General features: G+C 42.2%; 1 protein-coding gene across 2 annotated transcripts in view; it reads right to left on the bottom strand.

Annotated features, from left to right (window-relative positions):
• The window catches only part of ZDHHC8 (zinc finger, DHHC-type containing 8), a 117,965-nt gene that overhangs the window by 17,107 nt on the left and 81,741 nt on the right, over positions 1-19,117 (bottom strand). For both annotated transcript variants that reach the window (XM_010581685.1, XM_010581687.1), the window contains exons 2-3: positions 6,627-6,748; positions 2,185-2,342 (exon numbers count right to left, since the gene is read on the bottom strand). In XM_010581685.1, coding sequence (XP_010579987.1) covers positions 2,185-2,342; positions 6,627-6,748 — 280 coding nt within the window. The remainder of the gene's footprint in view (positions 1-2,184; positions 2,343-6,626; positions 6,749-19,117) is intronic.

Below are 19,117 nucleotides of genomic sequence, written 5' to 3'. Positions count from 1 at the left end.
CTATTATGCAAATCTGGTTGTATGCAGCCCAAAATACCTATCCGTTATGAAAGTATATAAGTACCCACTGCAAACACTTCAGTAAAGAAAACAAAAATCTGACTACTTTTGTCACAGATTCATTTTTGGGTCCCTCTGGTCACAGCAGGCTTTAAGTTTTAACTGACTTGATTTCTGCAAGTGTTGTCAGATTTTGTTATTTGTTATTTTTTATCAAATTAGCTCAAAAGTTTTATATTTGGGATAAGAATTTTTCTTGCACATTCTAGACAGAAAGTGAAAAGATGTGAATTACAACCCTGAATGGGTTCCACACGGAAAAGCCAGTAGAGTCACTCCTATCACTGTCTCCAAGCTCTTCTAGAATAGACAGGTGAGTGGGAAACAAGCATCACAAGAATCAATAAAGCACGCTGTTTAAGACCACGATTTATTGATTCAGAAGTCATTAATGCTTTTTGCCTATATACCTCCACAGCAGTCATAATTTAATTATACAAGCAGAGCTTCTTACCTGCCCACCAGAATAGTAAGGAACATTTAACCAATCTGACCATCAATAAAACTTCTGGACAGCTAGGCAGAGTCACCTTGTGTTCTGTTATTTTATTTAGGTTACTTTTGGATTTCTGCTGCAGAACTGACTCCCATGGAGGCCTTATGGCAGCACGAAATTGCAAGTGTTTATACCAGTGAGTTTTGAGCAATCTTTTTGTGAGAAAACTTCATTTGTTGAAAATGAACTTTCATGCTGAGCCACTGGGGAGGGCAGAAGAAAGAAATTCCATGGGACAACTGAGAATTTATCATTATCTAAACAATCCTCAGGATCTAGAATTAGTGAAAACATTTCTGTTTTAAGACTAGGAATATACAACTCAGATTTTCTAAAAAAATTCCAGCTCTATTCAACAGTTCACAGCAGTCTAAAGAAATTGTGTGACACAACTTACGAATAGCTGTGGCTATTACCCTCTACTCAGGGACCTCGGCAGCTCCTTACTCCCCATCTTCTCAAATCCCACATCCTTCTAAGGCCTTCCACAACAGGATAGCCTTGTCTTATTTATCAATGGTTACTAGGCACAGCACTGCTTCCAGATAACCATAACTTAGATATATATCGCCCTGAAGGAGAAAATGACTGACACAAGATAAACCCAGATAGCCTTTCTCTCACACGTAACTGTGCTGCTTTCTTTGGGACTATTCCCTTGCTTATGGCAAAGAGGATTAGGACAAAGATGGTCTCTACAGCATTCCAGCTGACTCTGGTATTTTTTCCCTTTCTGATTCGTAATTCCTTTCATTTTAATGGCACAGCTGAATATATTTTAGACATATTAAAGATTTTACCTTTCTATTGGAAAAAAAATAGACCTTGCAGCAGAAATGATCCTTAAAAAGTGGAATTTTTAGCTCCACAATAAAAAATTCCCCCTGGCAATACACTGCTGTGGATACAGCACTCTCTACTTACAAGTTTGGGAGATGTTTATAGCCTAACAGCACATCTTACTGTTTGGGGGTTATTTTTTAAAAATCCTGTGTGCCTCACCAAGACCCTAGGGCTATCAAGAAACATGAAAGTCCCATAATTCAGAGAGACCAACGTTAGAAATGTGAATGAGTTCATGCTCTGAGCTGGGGTGTTGAAACAAACATGGGGTCCTTCCATTGACTGGAGAACCACTTGCTGAATTCTGAGTTTGGTTTTCCTAAAGCTCACACACCATTCTAGCTTCTCTGCTTGTCCACTAATGTACGCACCAGTTTGTTCCAAATTAAATGATGAGCCCTAAGGTCACACATGACAATGGTTCACCCTGAGTTTTTTGCTCTCCTGAACTCTGCCTCTGCATCAACTCTTCCATTCACCCCTTTTTTAGATTCATGACTTCTTAGCTACTCCAAGGAAGACATAGCGAGCACTATAAATTTTTATTCTAATTATCACTGGCAACAAAGCTGACATCAAACATTACTGCATATGTAACGTACATCATAACTGAGGGCTATCTTTCAAATGGTACTAATTAGTAGGAGTCCATCAACAAGGCTACAGCTGGGAACTTCCAAGAACTGAAATACTGGGGGAAGCACCCAACTGCATGTTTCCAGTAGTATGTGCAACCCCATCACTGAGGCAAAGCCAACAGATCACATAATCAACAGAACGGTTACCTCAACACAGTTGTCACAGACACTGCAGTGAGAGCAGCGTGGAGGACGGTAGAAATGGCAGGTGGCACACCATTTCATCCGTACTTGGATTCCTTTAATCTCCACATTCTTGTACAGTGGAGCTCGGAAGTCGTCATCTTTATCTTCATCTTCATCTGCTGCTCAATGCAAAACTAAAAGTTAGTGGAAATAAGAGGGTAAAGATAAAAGAGCTAATCCAGTCAGTGCCTTGGATACAGTGGCACTGCACGTGCTCTTGGGCTTGTCAGAGAAATAACACAGTGGTAGAAGTGATGGACTGTCAGAACATGTTGTCCAGGCTGCAGAACACTTCAGTGATCAGGGCTCATTTTAGCACTTCCCAGAGGAGTGCTGTGCTGCCTCACGCACCAGCCCCTGGACAAAGAGAGGTGTTTGAGTCTTAGCCAGCATTTACAACCAGGATGAATAAGATGAGCTGCAGCCTAGAGTCAGAGGGGATAGAAATCACCCAAGCCCTTGTTGTAAGAACTTCTGCTGCATGCATTTGGGATTAATTCAATGCGAGCCTACCAGCACATAAAGTGAAAGAAATTACATCAACAGATATTAGAAGAAAGTTGTGCTAGCTCAAACCCCAAAATCAACCCAGGTGACCCTGAGTGACGATTTGTTCAGCACTCTAGTGTCAGCTCATAATCATCCCAAAGACCTGTTGCTCCAGGGATTCTGATGCCACAGTGAGATATAACATTCTGAAGCAATTTGTGTGCCCGCGACAAGCCCTTGCACCAGTGCTTACTTCTTTATAGTATAACCTATGCTCACCTCTTCATAGCATACCCAGAATGCTGTTGCTCTAGTAACAGTACACAACTGGGAAGATCTCGTCTCTCTCAAAGGCAGCATGGTCTACTGATCTGAGCACAGGACTGGGAGTCAGGAAGTCCTGTATTCTAATTTTCTCACTCTGTGGCCTTGAGCTAGTCATTTAGCCTCTCTTTGCCATTAGTAAGATGAGGTTGACAACACCACAGTTATCTTATTAGGGATAAAACGGAGGGCAGATGGTTTATCATCTCAGCTAAGCGCTTCCCTGTTTAAGAAAAGAGGCCATTTAAAAATAAATGCACAAAATAAAAGCCAGTCTATAATAGACAAATATATATTGGGAAGAAAAGGAAAAAAATGAGAATGATGTTCATGAAAGTTCATCTTTTATTCTAGATTCCTGTGATCTTTATTTGTTTCCTTTTGACAGAGAAAATCTAAGAAGTTCACATCTATCTAACACCTGGTTAAACATTATAGTGCAGCTGGCATTGGTTGACTGGCTCCAAATTAAGTGGAATTTGATAATATTGTCCCAGCGGGGCATCAATCACTGTCATTTAGTTCTATATTAAATCTTCTCTAGATGTGTTATCATGATCCAATTTCCATTGACTTCAGAGGGAGTTTCTCCCTTCACTTATCTTGGGATCTGGCTCAGCTACAGTATTTACCCTGCAAGAGTATTCTCTGGATTAATGTTTGTGCACGGAAGCAGAGTGCTGTACTGGCACCATTCTCTATAATTTTCCTTCATAACTAGTCAGTGGGACTCTTAGTGGGAGCTAGACTCTACATCCCTTAGACACTTCTATAAATATAATCTGTAAGTTCTTCAATACTATTATAAACTAGCCTGTGCTGTATAATACATGCGGGCATATGAAAACAAGACACTAGAACAGTCAAACCATTTAAGCTCTTGTGAAAAAACTGATTATGCAGACAAAAAGTCTGTACATTGTATATACCTACATGCACATAAACATATTAGCCTTGCAGAACTGACACACACTTGAAGAGTTTTTATGAAACAGATTCACATCAAAAATACTGGAAGCCAGTTTGTAGTTGGTATCTATAATTAGCCAGCAACGAACATTGCCAGTCTCAACCCAGGCTGTAAATCAGATTTGTCACGGTAGCCCCAATTTCAGTGACTTAATACTTCCTTTCGTTCTCATTCATTTTGGTGTATTACTGGCAACTCGCTCGCACAGACCCAATCCTGATTCATACCAGAAACATTCAGAGAGCCAACAAATCAAAAAATGATTAAAAAACAAGTAATGGATCTGGGAGTTTGATCCAGGCCCTCTTCAACAATACAAGAGTGAGCTGGGTTTACTTCCCCCATAGGCCAAGTTCTATCTGCCAGAGAACCTGTAAGCTCATACAATATAGCTAAAAATGTGTTTGTTTCCAGCTTTCTGTCATCAGAGCAGAAGAATACGTTGGCAGAGGACTGTATCTTACTACATAGATTCTCATACTCTGATCCACTGACACAGGGCAGCCAAGTCTCATGTCTTTATAACGTATCTTACGATTTTTGGGGGCTTCCTTAAAGGAATCATGTGATTTCATTAGAATCTCAGCTTTTGTAGTGCTTATTTGTTGTTTTGGTTTTGAAGTAAATTTGTAACTATCAGAAATGTGTTAAGAAGCTTGAAAACCAAGAAGACTAAACCTAATTTCAATAACAGAAAGCAAATAGGTCTATTGTATATTCATTTTAAATCATTCCTACAATTTTTGAACTCCTTGCGCTGGCAGCTCTGCGGGCAGCGTGGGGTGGTGATAGCTTTTTTCACATGCACACTTGTGATCTGAAGTAACATCTGCTCCTCTTTCCTCCCAGCACTGGTATTTATAGTCTTTTCCATCTTTTCTTTTCCTTATCAGTTTGCTTCCTTCACACATCTAAACTCCTACTCCATCGCTTTCCTCCAGGATGACTTCCATCCCTTTTCTCATCCTTTCCCCACTCTCCTTGCTCCCAGCCTCTTCCAGACCAAGCACATGCACAGCATACAGATATAAGGCCAAGGCCACAAATGAAGAGAAAGAGACAGAAGAAAGGTGAGCTGTAGGAACTCCTCCTCTTCCTGCTTTGCTCCTGACTCCCTTATGTTAAGGGAGACTGGAAGGGAGGGAAGGTGATGAGAAAGTTTCAAAGTTTCTATTTTATTTCCCTGCGTGTTTCTCCTTTAAATGCAAAGTCCAAAATAAAGAACTTGTTTGCAAAAGGAAGTTAGACAAGTGCAAAGGAAGGTATGAATTTACAATACCTTCAGAACTGATCACTCATAGGGCATGGTGAGTGCCCAGCTGCAGGCTCCGGTCTGAGGGAATTACATTGCACAAAGATATTAGATTCCCAGACTGAGATTTTCATAACTGAACAATTTTATTCCAGCTCTCCTCCTACCAAAGGCAAAGGGCATGTATGCTTTCAATAACCTCACACCCAAAGCATTTTAGCTTAACCACTGCTATCTCTGCTGAGATGGAGGAACTAAAAAGTCCAGGAAACTTGTTAAAAGCTCTAAGTGCTTAAGCTCTTTTGAAAATCTCACTAGCATCTATTTGTACCTTTAAGCACCTAAACACTGCATCACTTAATCTTGCACAAATGAATGAATCTTCACTTTGCCTTAGCTTGCCTTTACACACAATTATTTCCTTAACTGCAACACTTAATCAGGGGTTCAAAAGCCTCAGCTGAAAGGAATGACAGACACATGCTCATCATTAGACCCTGCTACCTGGAGAAACCTGGCACTTGCTATTCAGGGAAGCCAGCAGGACAGGTACCTTGTTCTTGTCAGGTAGCAATTCAAAATAGATATTGAATTCAGTGGATAGAGGTGAGAAAGCACAGCTTGCAGAGAGCACAGATCCATTGGTTTAGCAAGACTGCCTAGAGCAGGCTCTGCTGCAAACTGCATGTGAATAATTATTAGAAGACAGATAAAATTAGGTGATAATTCTCTCATTAGGATGTGTTAAAAGAGATAGCTGCACTGTGGTTTCCATTACAAAAGCTGAGCAATCTTTATCCTATTTAATCAGCTGTGAATCAGTACTAATTTAAGCAGGCATATCTTTCTAAATGTATACATTTTTAGATACTCTAAGGCAAGCCTTGATCATTATGTTTGTTTAGCGTTGAATGCTTTTGCATTTGTTTTAAGGCTTTCTGGAAGGTCTGGTTTGATGAAGCTGTTTCAGAAAGTTTAGCCTCTCCCCTCCACCATGCTCTGCTACCTATTGTGAAGACAGTGACTTAAATCCAATGTGCCAGCATGACACAGGGGATGGCAATCGCAATCACATCAGTCAGGAGAGCTACTCAAGGAGAACCATTCTACGCAACCCTGTGCCCTCGACTGCCAGTCTGAGCAAGTGCAAGGACAACTGATACCTCCTAGCTCAGAAGAAAGGTGGAGGGTATCCAGCATTTCACTACTATCCCACCTCTACTGGCAGCTGAGGATAAGAAATAAAGTCTACAAGAAAGAATACCAGAAAAAAGGGGACTAGTCAGCAAACAGCATATTTGGATACCTGACACCTCCTTTGGCTTGGGTTTTCAAATCCCGCCCCCCAACAGTCCCATTCTCTGTTACCTCGTGGGAAAACTCCAGGGTCCATGAAAGTTGCCATGCTGAAGTTTGCCAGTACAAACAAGAACACGAGCCCATTGTACACTGGGATGGCTGGGGAGATGGCTTTTGTCAACCAGGGGCACCTATGGAGAAGAAAAGTTACAGGTAAGGGCTCTTTTGGCTGTAACACGTAGTTTCATCCCATTCACCACCTTCACATAGAGAAGTAGTCTTGTCCCCTCCGTGAAGCAAGGCTGAATATGCAGTTTAACAACAGAAATTTCCATAGAGCCAGTTTCAGTGATCTAAAGTACATCTCTGTAAAGCTGCTTTGTTCCATAGCACAGAAAGCACCAATTGTTCACATGGCTCATTGGGCTTTGCAACCCTATTGCATTATTTGCAACCTGACATTTTCCTTCTCTGTGTAAAAGCTTCATCCCATTGTTGCATTTCTGTTAACCTTCTGTATAGCTTTGTTGCAGCTGGTGTTACTTTCAATTTTCATTGGTGTAAAGCAAAATAGGATTCTTAAACCACTGATCTCCACAGCAGGTAGAAAGAGAAGCACACTACTTCTCACTACGCTTCCCCGAGTGGTTTTCAACTCCAAGTAACACCCAGAACCAACACTACAAAACCTCTCCTTGGGGGAAAGTTTAGTCAGACCAAGCATGGGCTCTGCAGGTGTCAGCAGAATGTAAGAATGCAGTATCAAAAATAAAGTGGATGGCATCTGCCATGTGAACACTTTTCAGAAACTCCGGAAAGGCTTGCTGTCTACCTGGCAAACGTAACTGAGAGGAACTGAAGATAAAGGGAAAAGGAGAAAAAGTAGGAGACTTTGGAAAGAGGATGGAGAAATGCCTGTTAGTTATAGGAAAACTGTTCCAGCTGCAAAGAGCAGCACTTCTCACCAGCAGAGAAGGGCAGGTCCAAGGCAGAAAACAGCCTGTCTGACAGGCAACTTTACCCAATAAAAAGCAGTGTTTATTCACTCAGACATTTATAGACCAAATCTACTTCTCTGTTCTGCATAAAGAGGTTTGATGTTATAGGGTTGCTGAGGGGAAAAATCTGATCAATCTCATGAATCTTGCAAATATAAACAAGGAAAAATGGGGGAGAATGGCTTTGAAAAAAGTAAGACCCCTGCTGAGTGGCTCCTTAGATTTCTACCTGCCTTGACAGCCAGGGACTCCTCCAAAGCTGCTAAGTAGACAGCCATTCAATAGCAATACCTTGCTGCCATTAGCATAAATCATACATCAGCCCACATATTCTGGATTGTATTGTGCCTGAATTACATCTACAGTTAAATCTGGTTATCTGCCAGGCTGAAGCCTGCAAAGAGAAAGAAAAAACAACAGCAACCAGCCTTTTCCCAAATCTAATTCACACTGGTTTTGCTACCGATATGCTGTTTTGAACAGCTGAGAATGGTGTTACTGACCTTGAAGGGACACTGTTAAATACACTCTTGTGGCCAGCATTAGAAGGGTACCACATTTTCTCCTCCCATTTCTTTGTGAGCAGACAGGAAGAGATTGTTTTGTGCTACCCTCCTCTTCACAGCCAGGCTTTTAACATTGCACTGCTACAAACTGCTTTTAAAAGGACCTTTCCTTGTGTGTGCTTCAATCAGTCTGGCCTGGAGCAAGTAAAAGATGGACAAATCCCACCCAGGAGGAATGAACTGTAAAGCCGAGAGCAAGATCTGTCTGTGGCGAAACCTCCAGGCTGACTAGGTGAGAAAGAAAAAATAAATCTCACTTGAGTAGGGATGCTTTACTATAGCCCACAGCAGGGGGAACAGAAGCATGGGTTTCTCCTGGGACTGGTCTTAGCAGGGAAAGGCCCAGGAAATTAACACCTACTAAAAGAATAGGAAAGGGCTGAGAGCTCAGTGGAGGAAAGCTGAATTCCTCTCTGTTTCTCTTGCATTTGGGATCTCATCCAGGTGGTCATGGAGCTTGGGTAAAACAGCACGTCTTGTAGAAGAGAAAGCTGATGGAGATGAACTAGCTCAGGCAGACCCAGCTGAAGACAGCTTGACTCCATGAGGTACACTAATACCCGTACGTTTACCAGGAGGTGGAATTTCAACATGCAGCGAGGTCATACTGACTTGCTGCCATGCTCAGTTTTCCTCAAAGCAGCTGCCGATGACTGAAAACCAAGGCAAGGCAGAAGTTTCTCACTTGCCATGAAATGTGCTGCAGTGACTTTGCCAAGCAAGCTGCAGGCCTGTCGCTAACAACAGTTTCTGCCAGATACTTTGGAGGAAAGCAAAAGAAATCCTGAAATAAGCAGTTATAGAATGTATTCTACCCAGGGAAGGGTTCTTCCCTCTAAATTACAGTAAAATTAGATTCAGTAATGGGCATGACTGACTTAATTTCTTCCCATGAAGAAACTGCCTACACAGAGAAAGATTATGAAGTTACCCATTGCTTGTCAACCACAGAGGAGAGATTTCCTTGGCAGTAAAGTCAAATAAGTTGGCAAATCAAGGGACAGGAAACCCTTTCTTACAGATAACTAGTTACTCAGAACAAGATTACAATGAGAGAGACTGTCTCAGATGATTAATGTAAGGATTTGTTAATGTTCTCATTTGTAATTTACTTTGTCATGTTCCCAACAAATACATCAAAATACTAGGAAAAACTTTAGCCATAAGCTAAACTGAACAGCTCATTTAATGCGTAAATAGTGTATCTGAAAATACTTCATGGAAGTTGAAATAAAGGATAGAGTGAGTCATTGTACATATTAGCCAGAAGGTCTCTTCACAATCCTTCAACTTTTTCTTCCCAAAATCTTTATGCAGCATCACAGATCACATAAAATTAGATGGGACAAAAGGGGCCTCATTTGTAAACTAGACTGACTGATAAAAACAGATGTGGAGATCAAGCCCTGGCTCCTAACTGTAAAAAGGTCTGAAAAAGAAAATAAAATTGCTACTAGGATTCCCCAGAAATGATGCATCCTCCTTACCCCTCTCCCCTAATGCACACATAATTTTAGGCAACGTAACAGAAATTCTAATCCAAGTCTGGCAGGCTGTTTTATCACTAATCCATCATGCAAAAGTCTGGCTGCTGACCCTCTGTGCTCTCTGCCTCAAGAAGGAAGCTGCAGAAATGTTTGAGCAGGACCTGTAGTGAGTTTCTTTATACTTTGTGCATATCCTCTCTCCAGGAAATCTGCTTCCAGCAGCAATAATGCCGATCTATGGGACAATCTAGCTGAACTTTTCAGTTGCTTTTTCTAGCAGAAGTTGTTATGAATCTAGATAAACAACACATGGATTCAAAGCTTTCTTTGGTTGTTGAACCCAAAATTTCAAGAGGCTACAGTCTTGTGTCTTCAACTCATCTCACAGTGGAATATATAGCACGAAGGGTACCACAGATTTTATAGGGCCATATAAATTAAGTAGAGCCAAGAGCAGTGTATAGTCCCCTAACGGAGCACCACCACCAGATTTTTCTGACAGAAAAACTAAACCCCAAGATTTCTGATGTGCACTGACATCTAGGAGCAAAACCACCAAGTCCTAACCCAGAGCTTTTCTATTACAGCTTAATTATTGCCAAAGAAAGCTATACCCTTTGTGTTTGCTGGAGCACCTGCAGAATCATGGTCATTGCAGAGGTCAAAGGCAACATCCTTGGACCACCGAAAAGTTAAGTGATGGAACACAGCACCAGATGTGCTATGACTTGCTTTTTGCATAAGCAGCTAGACATGCCTCACCTGGTGTATCTACAGCTCAGAAGACTCTTTGCTCCCCATGGCCATTATTCCTCACTGCACAATGAACATTTAAGTTCAAGGTAGATGTGAAAATAAATGTACGATGAGTGCTCTATTCCAAGTTAGTTTGGACCCCTCACTTGAACCAGGAGACCTGATGGATAATATTACTACTGTTGCAGGTACCAGCCATGCTATATCAAGAACTGCTCAGGAGAGAAACCTTCAATGGTTTTGTTTACTGTAGAAATTAAGAGCCAGCACACGCCACCGTGGCATACTAGAGATAATTATGGATCTCAAATTCTTCTGAATGAAGCACACAATTACACAGGCAGCATTTTCCTCATAATTATACTTCTCCGACATAGAGTGATTCTGCTGATAACTCAAAGGAGAGTAATTCAGGGTGACAGATTTAATCTCATTTATCCTATTTGCTCTTGAAACCCTATCCTAATAAAATGGAAAGTTAAAAAGATTAACAAATGGATAACACAAGTTGCTAGGTGTCAGATAGACTTATGCATCATCAGCTGCCTTCCTCTGCTAAATTAAACAACAAATAATCCTTTTGGTTTTTTGCTTGATGCTTTGTAGCAAGACATGTTTGTTTCTTATAATTATGGTTCACCTATAATTAAGTAATTGAATAGGACATTTTTCTTGAATCCTGCTCTAAATTAAGATTTGGTGTTTTTCATTAAACCCTTACACATGCTTACAGAGGCAGTAGGCCATAGAGGATGGAGCCTGGGATTTCACGAACTGGGTTTTAGTCTTGGCTCTGACATTGGCTTGCAGAGTGACTGAAAGCCATCTGCTTCCCCTCTCCGCCCCAGTTAGTACTTTTGCAAATCAGACGTGAACTACTGACAGACCATCTTCCCCACTGCAGGACAGAGAAAGAATCACCTTTGATTTTGGAGATCTCAAAGCGTCTCTGTTAGGGCCCTGGTGTTCACTTCCCTGGAGCCCAGCTCTGGGCACCCACCACCCTCTCCTGAACTGGGCAGGGGTGAGGCACACCGCTCCTGTTGATGGGCTGTTGTGTGAGGATGTGTCTGTGATTTACGTAGTAAACAAGGCCAGTGGTTCATTTTACACTCTGCTTGGAGCACAACAAGCATGTGTGCAAACAGGCCCCCTTGGGGTGCTGGATGCCTGGAGGCTGGAGATGAGGAGCAGAACATGGTGCAGGAGGCTACAACCCTTCTCTTGCTAACAGAAAGACAGTGAAATCTGCTTGTGTAGTGCACAGGGAAGATGTGGGAACCTCAAGAGTACAGAGAGGCACCCAAACTTTCGCTACTTACCCACACCTAATAAGAAGGCCCCAAGGATTGTCTATTTGGCTGCTCAGCTGCACCTAATGTTTGATCTGAGACTACCACACATCCTTCCCCTCAAACAGATGGCTGATATGCAACAAAACAATTTATTTCTCCACAAATCACAAGGCATGGGTTTATAATGCGGAAAAGGAAGCATCTCTTAACTTGAATCAACTTCTCCCACCATTAGAGTGGTAAAACAGTAATATGAAATAGCTGATTCAGTGCATGCAGGTAGAAGTCGCTCAGTGAAGTAGGGACTAATTAGTTAAGAGGGGTCAACAAGCAAACATCAGTTGACTAAGCACTGGTACTAATTTCACTGAAAACTTTCAAACTGTGTCCATAAGTCTGTAGCAGCCTGTCCTGGTTTGATTCATCTCCAAGAGTTTCTAGCCAAACCCTGACTGTTAAGAACATGTACCAATTTGTGTACTGTAAAATCCATGTAAACAATTTCTAATCATCACCAGATCTGACCAAAGATCTACCATTTCTAACATTACCCCAATATCCAGCAATCCTGGGAGCTGGACCCAGTGTACTGGGCTGCCTGAAAGCTGCCCTACCCTGAAAGGCACAACAGTCTGGATGGCTGAGATGATACATCAGAGGAAGGACAGGTACACAGAGGTTAAAATCTTCCAAATCCAGCACTGTACCAGCTGGACCATAAATGAAAGGGCTATCAACTGACTGATTCTGAACACCCACATTTTAGAAGAATTTAGAATTAGATGTAATCATTGCACCCTAAAGCCCATTCCACCAGTGTGTATGTAGGACAGAGAAGGTGCAAGACAGCACCCTGAAGGCTGTACATTGCCCAGTCTGCACCACACAGCAGGGAGGGCAGAGCTCTCTCAGTCTTCAGCAGTGAAAATCTAACACGTTTCTCACATATCCCAGCCTGGGCGAGATTTTTTCCATTTATATGCTCTTTCCTACCCTGAAATTACAGAAAAGTACCTTTCTGGAATAGTAACAGAAGAGAAAAAAAAAAAAGCTCATTTTCCATTTTTTTGTCACTACCAAAGATAGCTTGCAGATTATTGTACATCTAAAAATATTTTCCAAGGTGCTAAGACATCTGTAGGTTTAACAAGGCATCACTGGAAACAGTCAGAAGAGAATGTATCTGAGTGTCATAACCAACATGAAACAGAACAGAAGGTCTTGTGAAAATAGCTGGAGGTTCAGGACAGCCAGGTCCTTTGTTCAGCTCTGTCACATCAGATTTGGATAAATGAACTAATTTCTGCACCATATCTTACTCATTGGCAAGATTGCAGATAATATATTGTTGCCATAGCACTACATCCTCACTGTGAGTACAGCAGTTGTACTGATAGAAAGTGATATCAAAGTAAAGAATAACAAATCCGAATGTTACATTAAAATGGGAAAAGGAGAAGTAAATGCTGCAGAACTTACTACTGAAAAACAGAAACTAAGTGCCACATGGAACAGCTCATGCTGGTGATAAGTGGGAGATATCAAAACATCTGCCCTGGGTTTCCAGGTGCAGTTATCCACCACAAGAGGCAAAAAATCCCCCCAAACCCCACCACCAAAACCCTCATGAATTTCATGAGCTCCTTCCTAATTGAAATATAGCTGAACACTAGATACAGAGGTTCAAATCCATCACCTGCTTAACTGTGGTTAATGATTCACAAGAAATGTTCTGGGCTGAAATTCACTCAGGTTTAACAAGAGCTGATGGGGTTTCAGTGAACCTTCCATTACACCCTGGACTCTGTCCAAAGGCTAGTGGTTCATGTCTTGCAATGTATAGATCAGAGGAGCTAAATCAATTAAAAAGTCAACTTGAGATATAATGGTCCTTGGTGAAAAGTATTATCTGGGCTATACATCACCCCCAAAGTAAAATACACTCTACACTTTTCGCAAGCTGCTTGAAAGCTCTGGAGCATGTTCCCTTTCTCCCTTTCTAAATAGTCTCCAAGTATCTGAGAAAAGCCATTATCGTCATGTGAATTGATGTGGGAGAAATATAGAGAAGAAACAAGATTACCAATAAATAATTCTGAGTGAGACAAGCACAGGGGTAAACATATCCATTATCATCCTCAGGTTCAGAAGCCATCCAGCCATCCCAGACCTATTGCACAGGCACAGATTGACCCTGCAGCCAGTGGGCAGGACATACTTTTATGAGCTACACACACAATGTGACTTTACATTGTGTGCATGGTGAGCAGACAGGACTGGATTGTGCTGGGCTCAACACATATGCTTTGCAGAGATGCTCTCTGCATGCTCAGTAGCTGCTGGGAGCCCAGAAACCTGGTAGAGCACCCATAAAAGTAGGAAAGACGTCACTTACTGCCGGGAGCTGCATTCAGTTGCTCACAGCAGAAGGGCTTGGGCAGGCAGGGGCTGGGCTCATTTGCAAATACAGATCAAACCAGCAAAATCCTTCTCTACACAGTGCTTTGAAATTTGCTTTGTCCTGCAGTGAATTAAGGACCTACACAGTGTCGGTTAGCACTTAGTGACATATATGAAAGCCCAAGACAGAGTTCTTGTTTAGATATACTTGTAAAGGAATATGCTATAATAGTGTAGCATCACTTGAAATGCCCAGCTTTTTATTTGCACCTCAAATTGAAGGCATTCATTGCACATTGATTCTAGGGTATATATAGGCTGGATTTCAGAGTACACAATAACATTTTTATATTAGGAGAAGGATAATGCTCACATCAAAGTGAGACAGTAGGTCTTCACAGCACTTCAAGCATCTAATGGGCTGCAAGCAGAGTCACCCTGAGCAGCAGTAAACCCTTTGGTGCCTCATGAAAAGGAGCCAATTGTCAGTGCATGGGCAAATCAGAGCAGACTCTGAGTGCAAGTTACAGAGCGATCCCACAGATCAAGAGACAAACCCCCTTATGTGAAGCTCCCGGGTTTGCTTTCTCAGCCCTGGACTTTGCAAAGCCTAAAATGTCACACAAGCTGGAAGTGGCAAGGACAAGTGTGATCCAGGGCTTCTCAAACATGCACCAACCTTGTATCAGTACCATGCCGAGCAGCTGGAATCGAACCCCACTTTTTCCAGCAGCTAATAAGAGAGCTGAGTGTATGGGTGGTCTTTGGTTCACAACAGAAGAGGAGGACAGTAAGAAGTCACTGCAAAATAACCACAGCAGGAGAGACACTAGTTGCCCTGTCACACTAAAAGTTTTAAATCCATTTGGTTAGAAAAAGAAGGAACTGCTGCCCAGTAACATTCCTTTGCAGTTCTGTCTGGATATGGCCGGCCACCAGCATCTCTGTACTGCAGCAGCTGAATGACTTCCAGCCCATTCCAAAATTCACATACGGGAATTATCAAGCTGCAGAAACCTTGCTAAATGGGAAATCGGGGAGTTACCTCCAAAAGATGCTGTATGAACCAGTAACTCATAACACAGCCAAGTTACCAATGCATGTGGCTGCACTGCCCTCAGTCTATGCTCCTATGTGTACCACTTCCAGCAACAATCATAGTCCAGCTGCCCAGCACAGCGTCCAGGGAGGTCAAAAGATACTTCGCAGTGTCTGAAAGGGATGCACATGCTACACAAGCTGAGTTTTTCTGAGCATTTTCAATGATGCCATGTAGAATGCAAACTTGTGCTTCTAATTTGTAAACATCAGAATTATTAAATGAATGCCACATCTGCTATAGCAGTGCTAAAAAGAGACAGCCCCTCATCTTGAGTCCACCAGAGTCCTATTTCCTTGAGTAATGAAGAACACAGTTATTTGAGTTTTATACCACTAGTGACCCTCATGATCTTCCAGACCTCTCAGCAATCCGTAACCCAAGTTTTTGTTGGATAGATGGAATTGCACTTGCCACATCCCATGCCCCTCTGATGGAAAAAACGCACAGGATAGCTCCTCCCTGACTGAAGGCTCTTCTCCAGTGGTTTCCCTATTGTGCTCATCCTTGTCAATACATGCATGAATCCACCAGCAATGCAGAAAGGTGAGGCGGACTGCTCCTACAGAGTTGCGTTTTAAAGTAAGTTCAAATTATCAGCAGCCTAACTCAGACACACTTGAGGTGATCCCAGCTACTGGAACAGAAGGAATTGTATAGACTTTGCTCACTGTATTCCCCAGCCACATACCGGCAGAACACATATAGTACACGTTCAGTGTTTGAATTCATGGGATAGTGGTGTAGTGGAAGCAAGGTAGGTCATTACAAGTATGCCGTGATGAGAGAGAGAAACAGGTAAAGAAATGTTATGAGATAAGGAGGGGGATGGTAGCATCAGTGAAAAGATACAGTCTGTATTACCCATGTTGAAAAGTTAATTTGACTTTTTAGATACTCTTTTTCCCCATGAGCTCAGTAGAAAGAAATTAAATTTCACAAGATACCATCCCTTTACAGCTACTGGAGAAATTACTTAACTAAAAGACAGCATCTATTAGATTAAGGTGTGTGCCACTTAAATTAACAATGAGCCAATACGCATAAGAAACATTCAATATGAGCTCTGAACTCTGTGATTATGCCCTCACTGGATTAGCGGACAATGGGGTGACTTAATGTGCTTTCCAAGATGCAGGGAAAAAGAAGAAAAGCAGAGGACACCAGCAGAGACGGCCCATGTCTGAGCTTAATCCTGGACAGCCTGGGTGTCAGGTCTGCAACAGAGCACAAGCTGCCTTGTTAAAACTCTGCATTGAAAAAGGCTGCCGGGGCTGCTTGGGGTAGTGGATACTAGTACGGAATATCTTACTGGAGGACCTTCTCGCTCTACCACGCATGCCACTTGCTTCATGAACCACCAGTGAGATGCCAGCCAGCCCTGTCAGGGATTTTGCATGGCCTGAGCTGGAAGGACATGAAGGACCACCCAGCTGCAGGCAAGGTCTGACATTGCTGCCAAAATTCAGGTGTTTGGGGAGGGCATGCACCCTGATATCCAGCCGGCTCTGACAAATCTGCCAGCTGCTCTTTGCAGTGCTGGGGCAGCTAGAGAGAATTGTACAAAGGAGGGGAAGGAAGATCTGGTGAGGCTGGTAATAGCAGTTAAATTTCTTCCATGACTTGAGAGAGCTGTTCAGGAAATTTACAGCTAATTAAGACCAGAGGTTCTTGCAGACTTGCCTGGATCATGTATTTGCCTTTGAAATCTGGAAACAATACCTGTCCATGGCCTGAATAACACACTTCAGAGCTGCTACGCAAGTTCTTTTATCTATGCAATAGCTTGCTTATGCAGGGAAAGGAAGCCAGTCCTAATCGGAACTCTCTTGTTTGAAGGTTTCTAGACACATATGCAGCAAAATTACTGCAGTTATTGCAAGGTTTCCCTGTGTGAACCAGAAAGATTAGGGACTTTATATTTTACAGAAGAGATGAACAAAACAAAGAGATAGAGGAACCTCTATTGCAAATAGATGCAGAAGATAGGGCAGAAAGTGTAAACATTCTCATATATCAAGTACTGGAGCAACTATATAATAATAAAACAAAAGCCTCTCTAGAATCCCATCTTTAATTTCCCTCTGGAATATCCTCCCAAAAGGGTTTTATGGAAATGTGAACTGGGAGCATGACATTTATATACCTTATTCTCACTGCACTGAAGAAGAACATTTGCATAGCTGGTATAAGGGGGCCCTAATATATTAAGATTTTAAGCGGGGGGGGGGATCAAAATTACTTTAGCTGATATTTAAAAAAAGAAAAATGCAAGAAACTTTCATGTTTCAACCTATAAAACAAACTGCATTTGGGAAGAACAGGCACCTGTGGCCACCTGCCTTGGGACGTTCTACCCCTTCTCAAGCCACCAGCTGGTACCAGCCACCTCTCGAGACAGGACATCAGTGAGTCAGACTGTTTTAGCAACACCTTTAATCATAAACTGGAACAGACCTGGCAACTATGGCCAAGGTAACAAAACAGAATAGGACAGGTCATCCAATTCAGCACCCTGCTATCACAGACCCCATGCATACCACCTTGCCCGGCCATGCACTGTTCTGAAACCAAGCAACAGTTTATACACCAGGTCTTTTCTCTGCAGGATGGATGCCAGCAACAGCAGGGCAGAATTGGGGTCCTCCCGAACCAGTTCACAGCCCGTTTCTGCTGGAGGACTGGGACTGTTTCAGGGCACAAGGACACAGCTGAAAAATCCTCATTTCTTCCAGCAGAGGGTAGTGGGACACACAAGCCAGCAAGCAAACGTGTAAGATTATATTGCAAACAAGAAATGTATGCAGTTCAAAACAAAACCAAGGGTGCAATAACAATAATAAAACAAAATGACACTGCTTAGCCCGGTGGAAATGTTATAAAACTAAATGTATTCCTCCATTTGCATTCATCAAATGAAGAAACGCATCAAACTTCAGCTTGTTCTCATTATCCCCACCCTTCCCCAGTAACATCATCATCTTAATTCCCCTTTCTAGTTTTGGGAAGTGACACCCCCAGGCAGCAGCAGGGTCAGAACAGCCTTCTTCTGAACATCTCTACTAGAAATCTGTCTTCTTTTTCCTTCTATGGAGCTATTCTCCTTTCCTTGAGTCTCCCAGAGAAATCACTGAATAACTTTCAGGCTCTGTTTCCTCTTTTCTCCCTCCCATTGCTCTGTTGCTAAATTAGATGACTGAGCAGCAACATACATGTCCTCATGCAGCAGAGGAACATGGTGCTATTGCTGGTTTAATTTGGGTGCGTGGCAATGCAAGGGCATTCTCAAGTGAAGTACCTCCACAAGTTTTGCAGCCATGGGCAGATCTGCAGGTAGATGTCCCACACTCAGAAGCAAAGGTGACACATGCAGGAAATTCACAGCTGTTCCCATGCATTCTCTCAACAAATACCAAAAAGAGCCACTAAGGTAGAAGCACAGCCACAGCCTTCTCAAACTATTAAATGACTGTGACCCCTTGGCTTAGATTAAGCATTTCCAATTTTAACAGCACAAACCAAGCCCAAGTCCCAAAACTCCCCTGCCTGCACATCAACGACTGCAACATCTCTGCTTGCCATCTAACAGGATTAGGGCAGGCTTCTGGAGCCAGCTTTTCCTGCAGGTAAAATCTTATTACAGGACCTAGCAAAAACAAAAATGCTTTTGGGGAGCAATAAAAACCTAAAACAATCTGCAGTGACTGTCACATTAACAGTCTTTTTTTATTTAAATGATGAAACATAGCATTGCCATCTTAGGTCTAAATGTTTCTGTCAGCTTGGACAAAATATAAAGGGAGTCTTCCAATATTTGTTTTGGTGCACAGGTACTCAATTCAGGTTGACAGAAAACAAAATTACTTTGCTTAGAAAACATCCTAAGAGACGATAGCATCTTAATTACAGAGACAGGGAAATGGGATTCAGCCTGGTATATAGATTTGTTTCTTGCCGAT

This window comes from Haliaeetus leucocephalus, unplaced genomic scaffold (genome assembly GCF_000737465.1).
Source record: "Haliaeetus leucocephalus isolate CR32 unplaced genomic scaffold, Haliaeetus_leucocephalus-4.0 Scaffold802, whole genome shotgun sequence".
Lineage (NCBI taxonomy): Eukaryota > Metazoa > Chordata > Aves > Accipitriformes > Accipitridae > Haliaeetus > Haliaeetus leucocephalus.
Note: the sequence above shows the minus strand (reverse complement) of the source record. Positions and strands in the feature narration are given on the sequence as shown.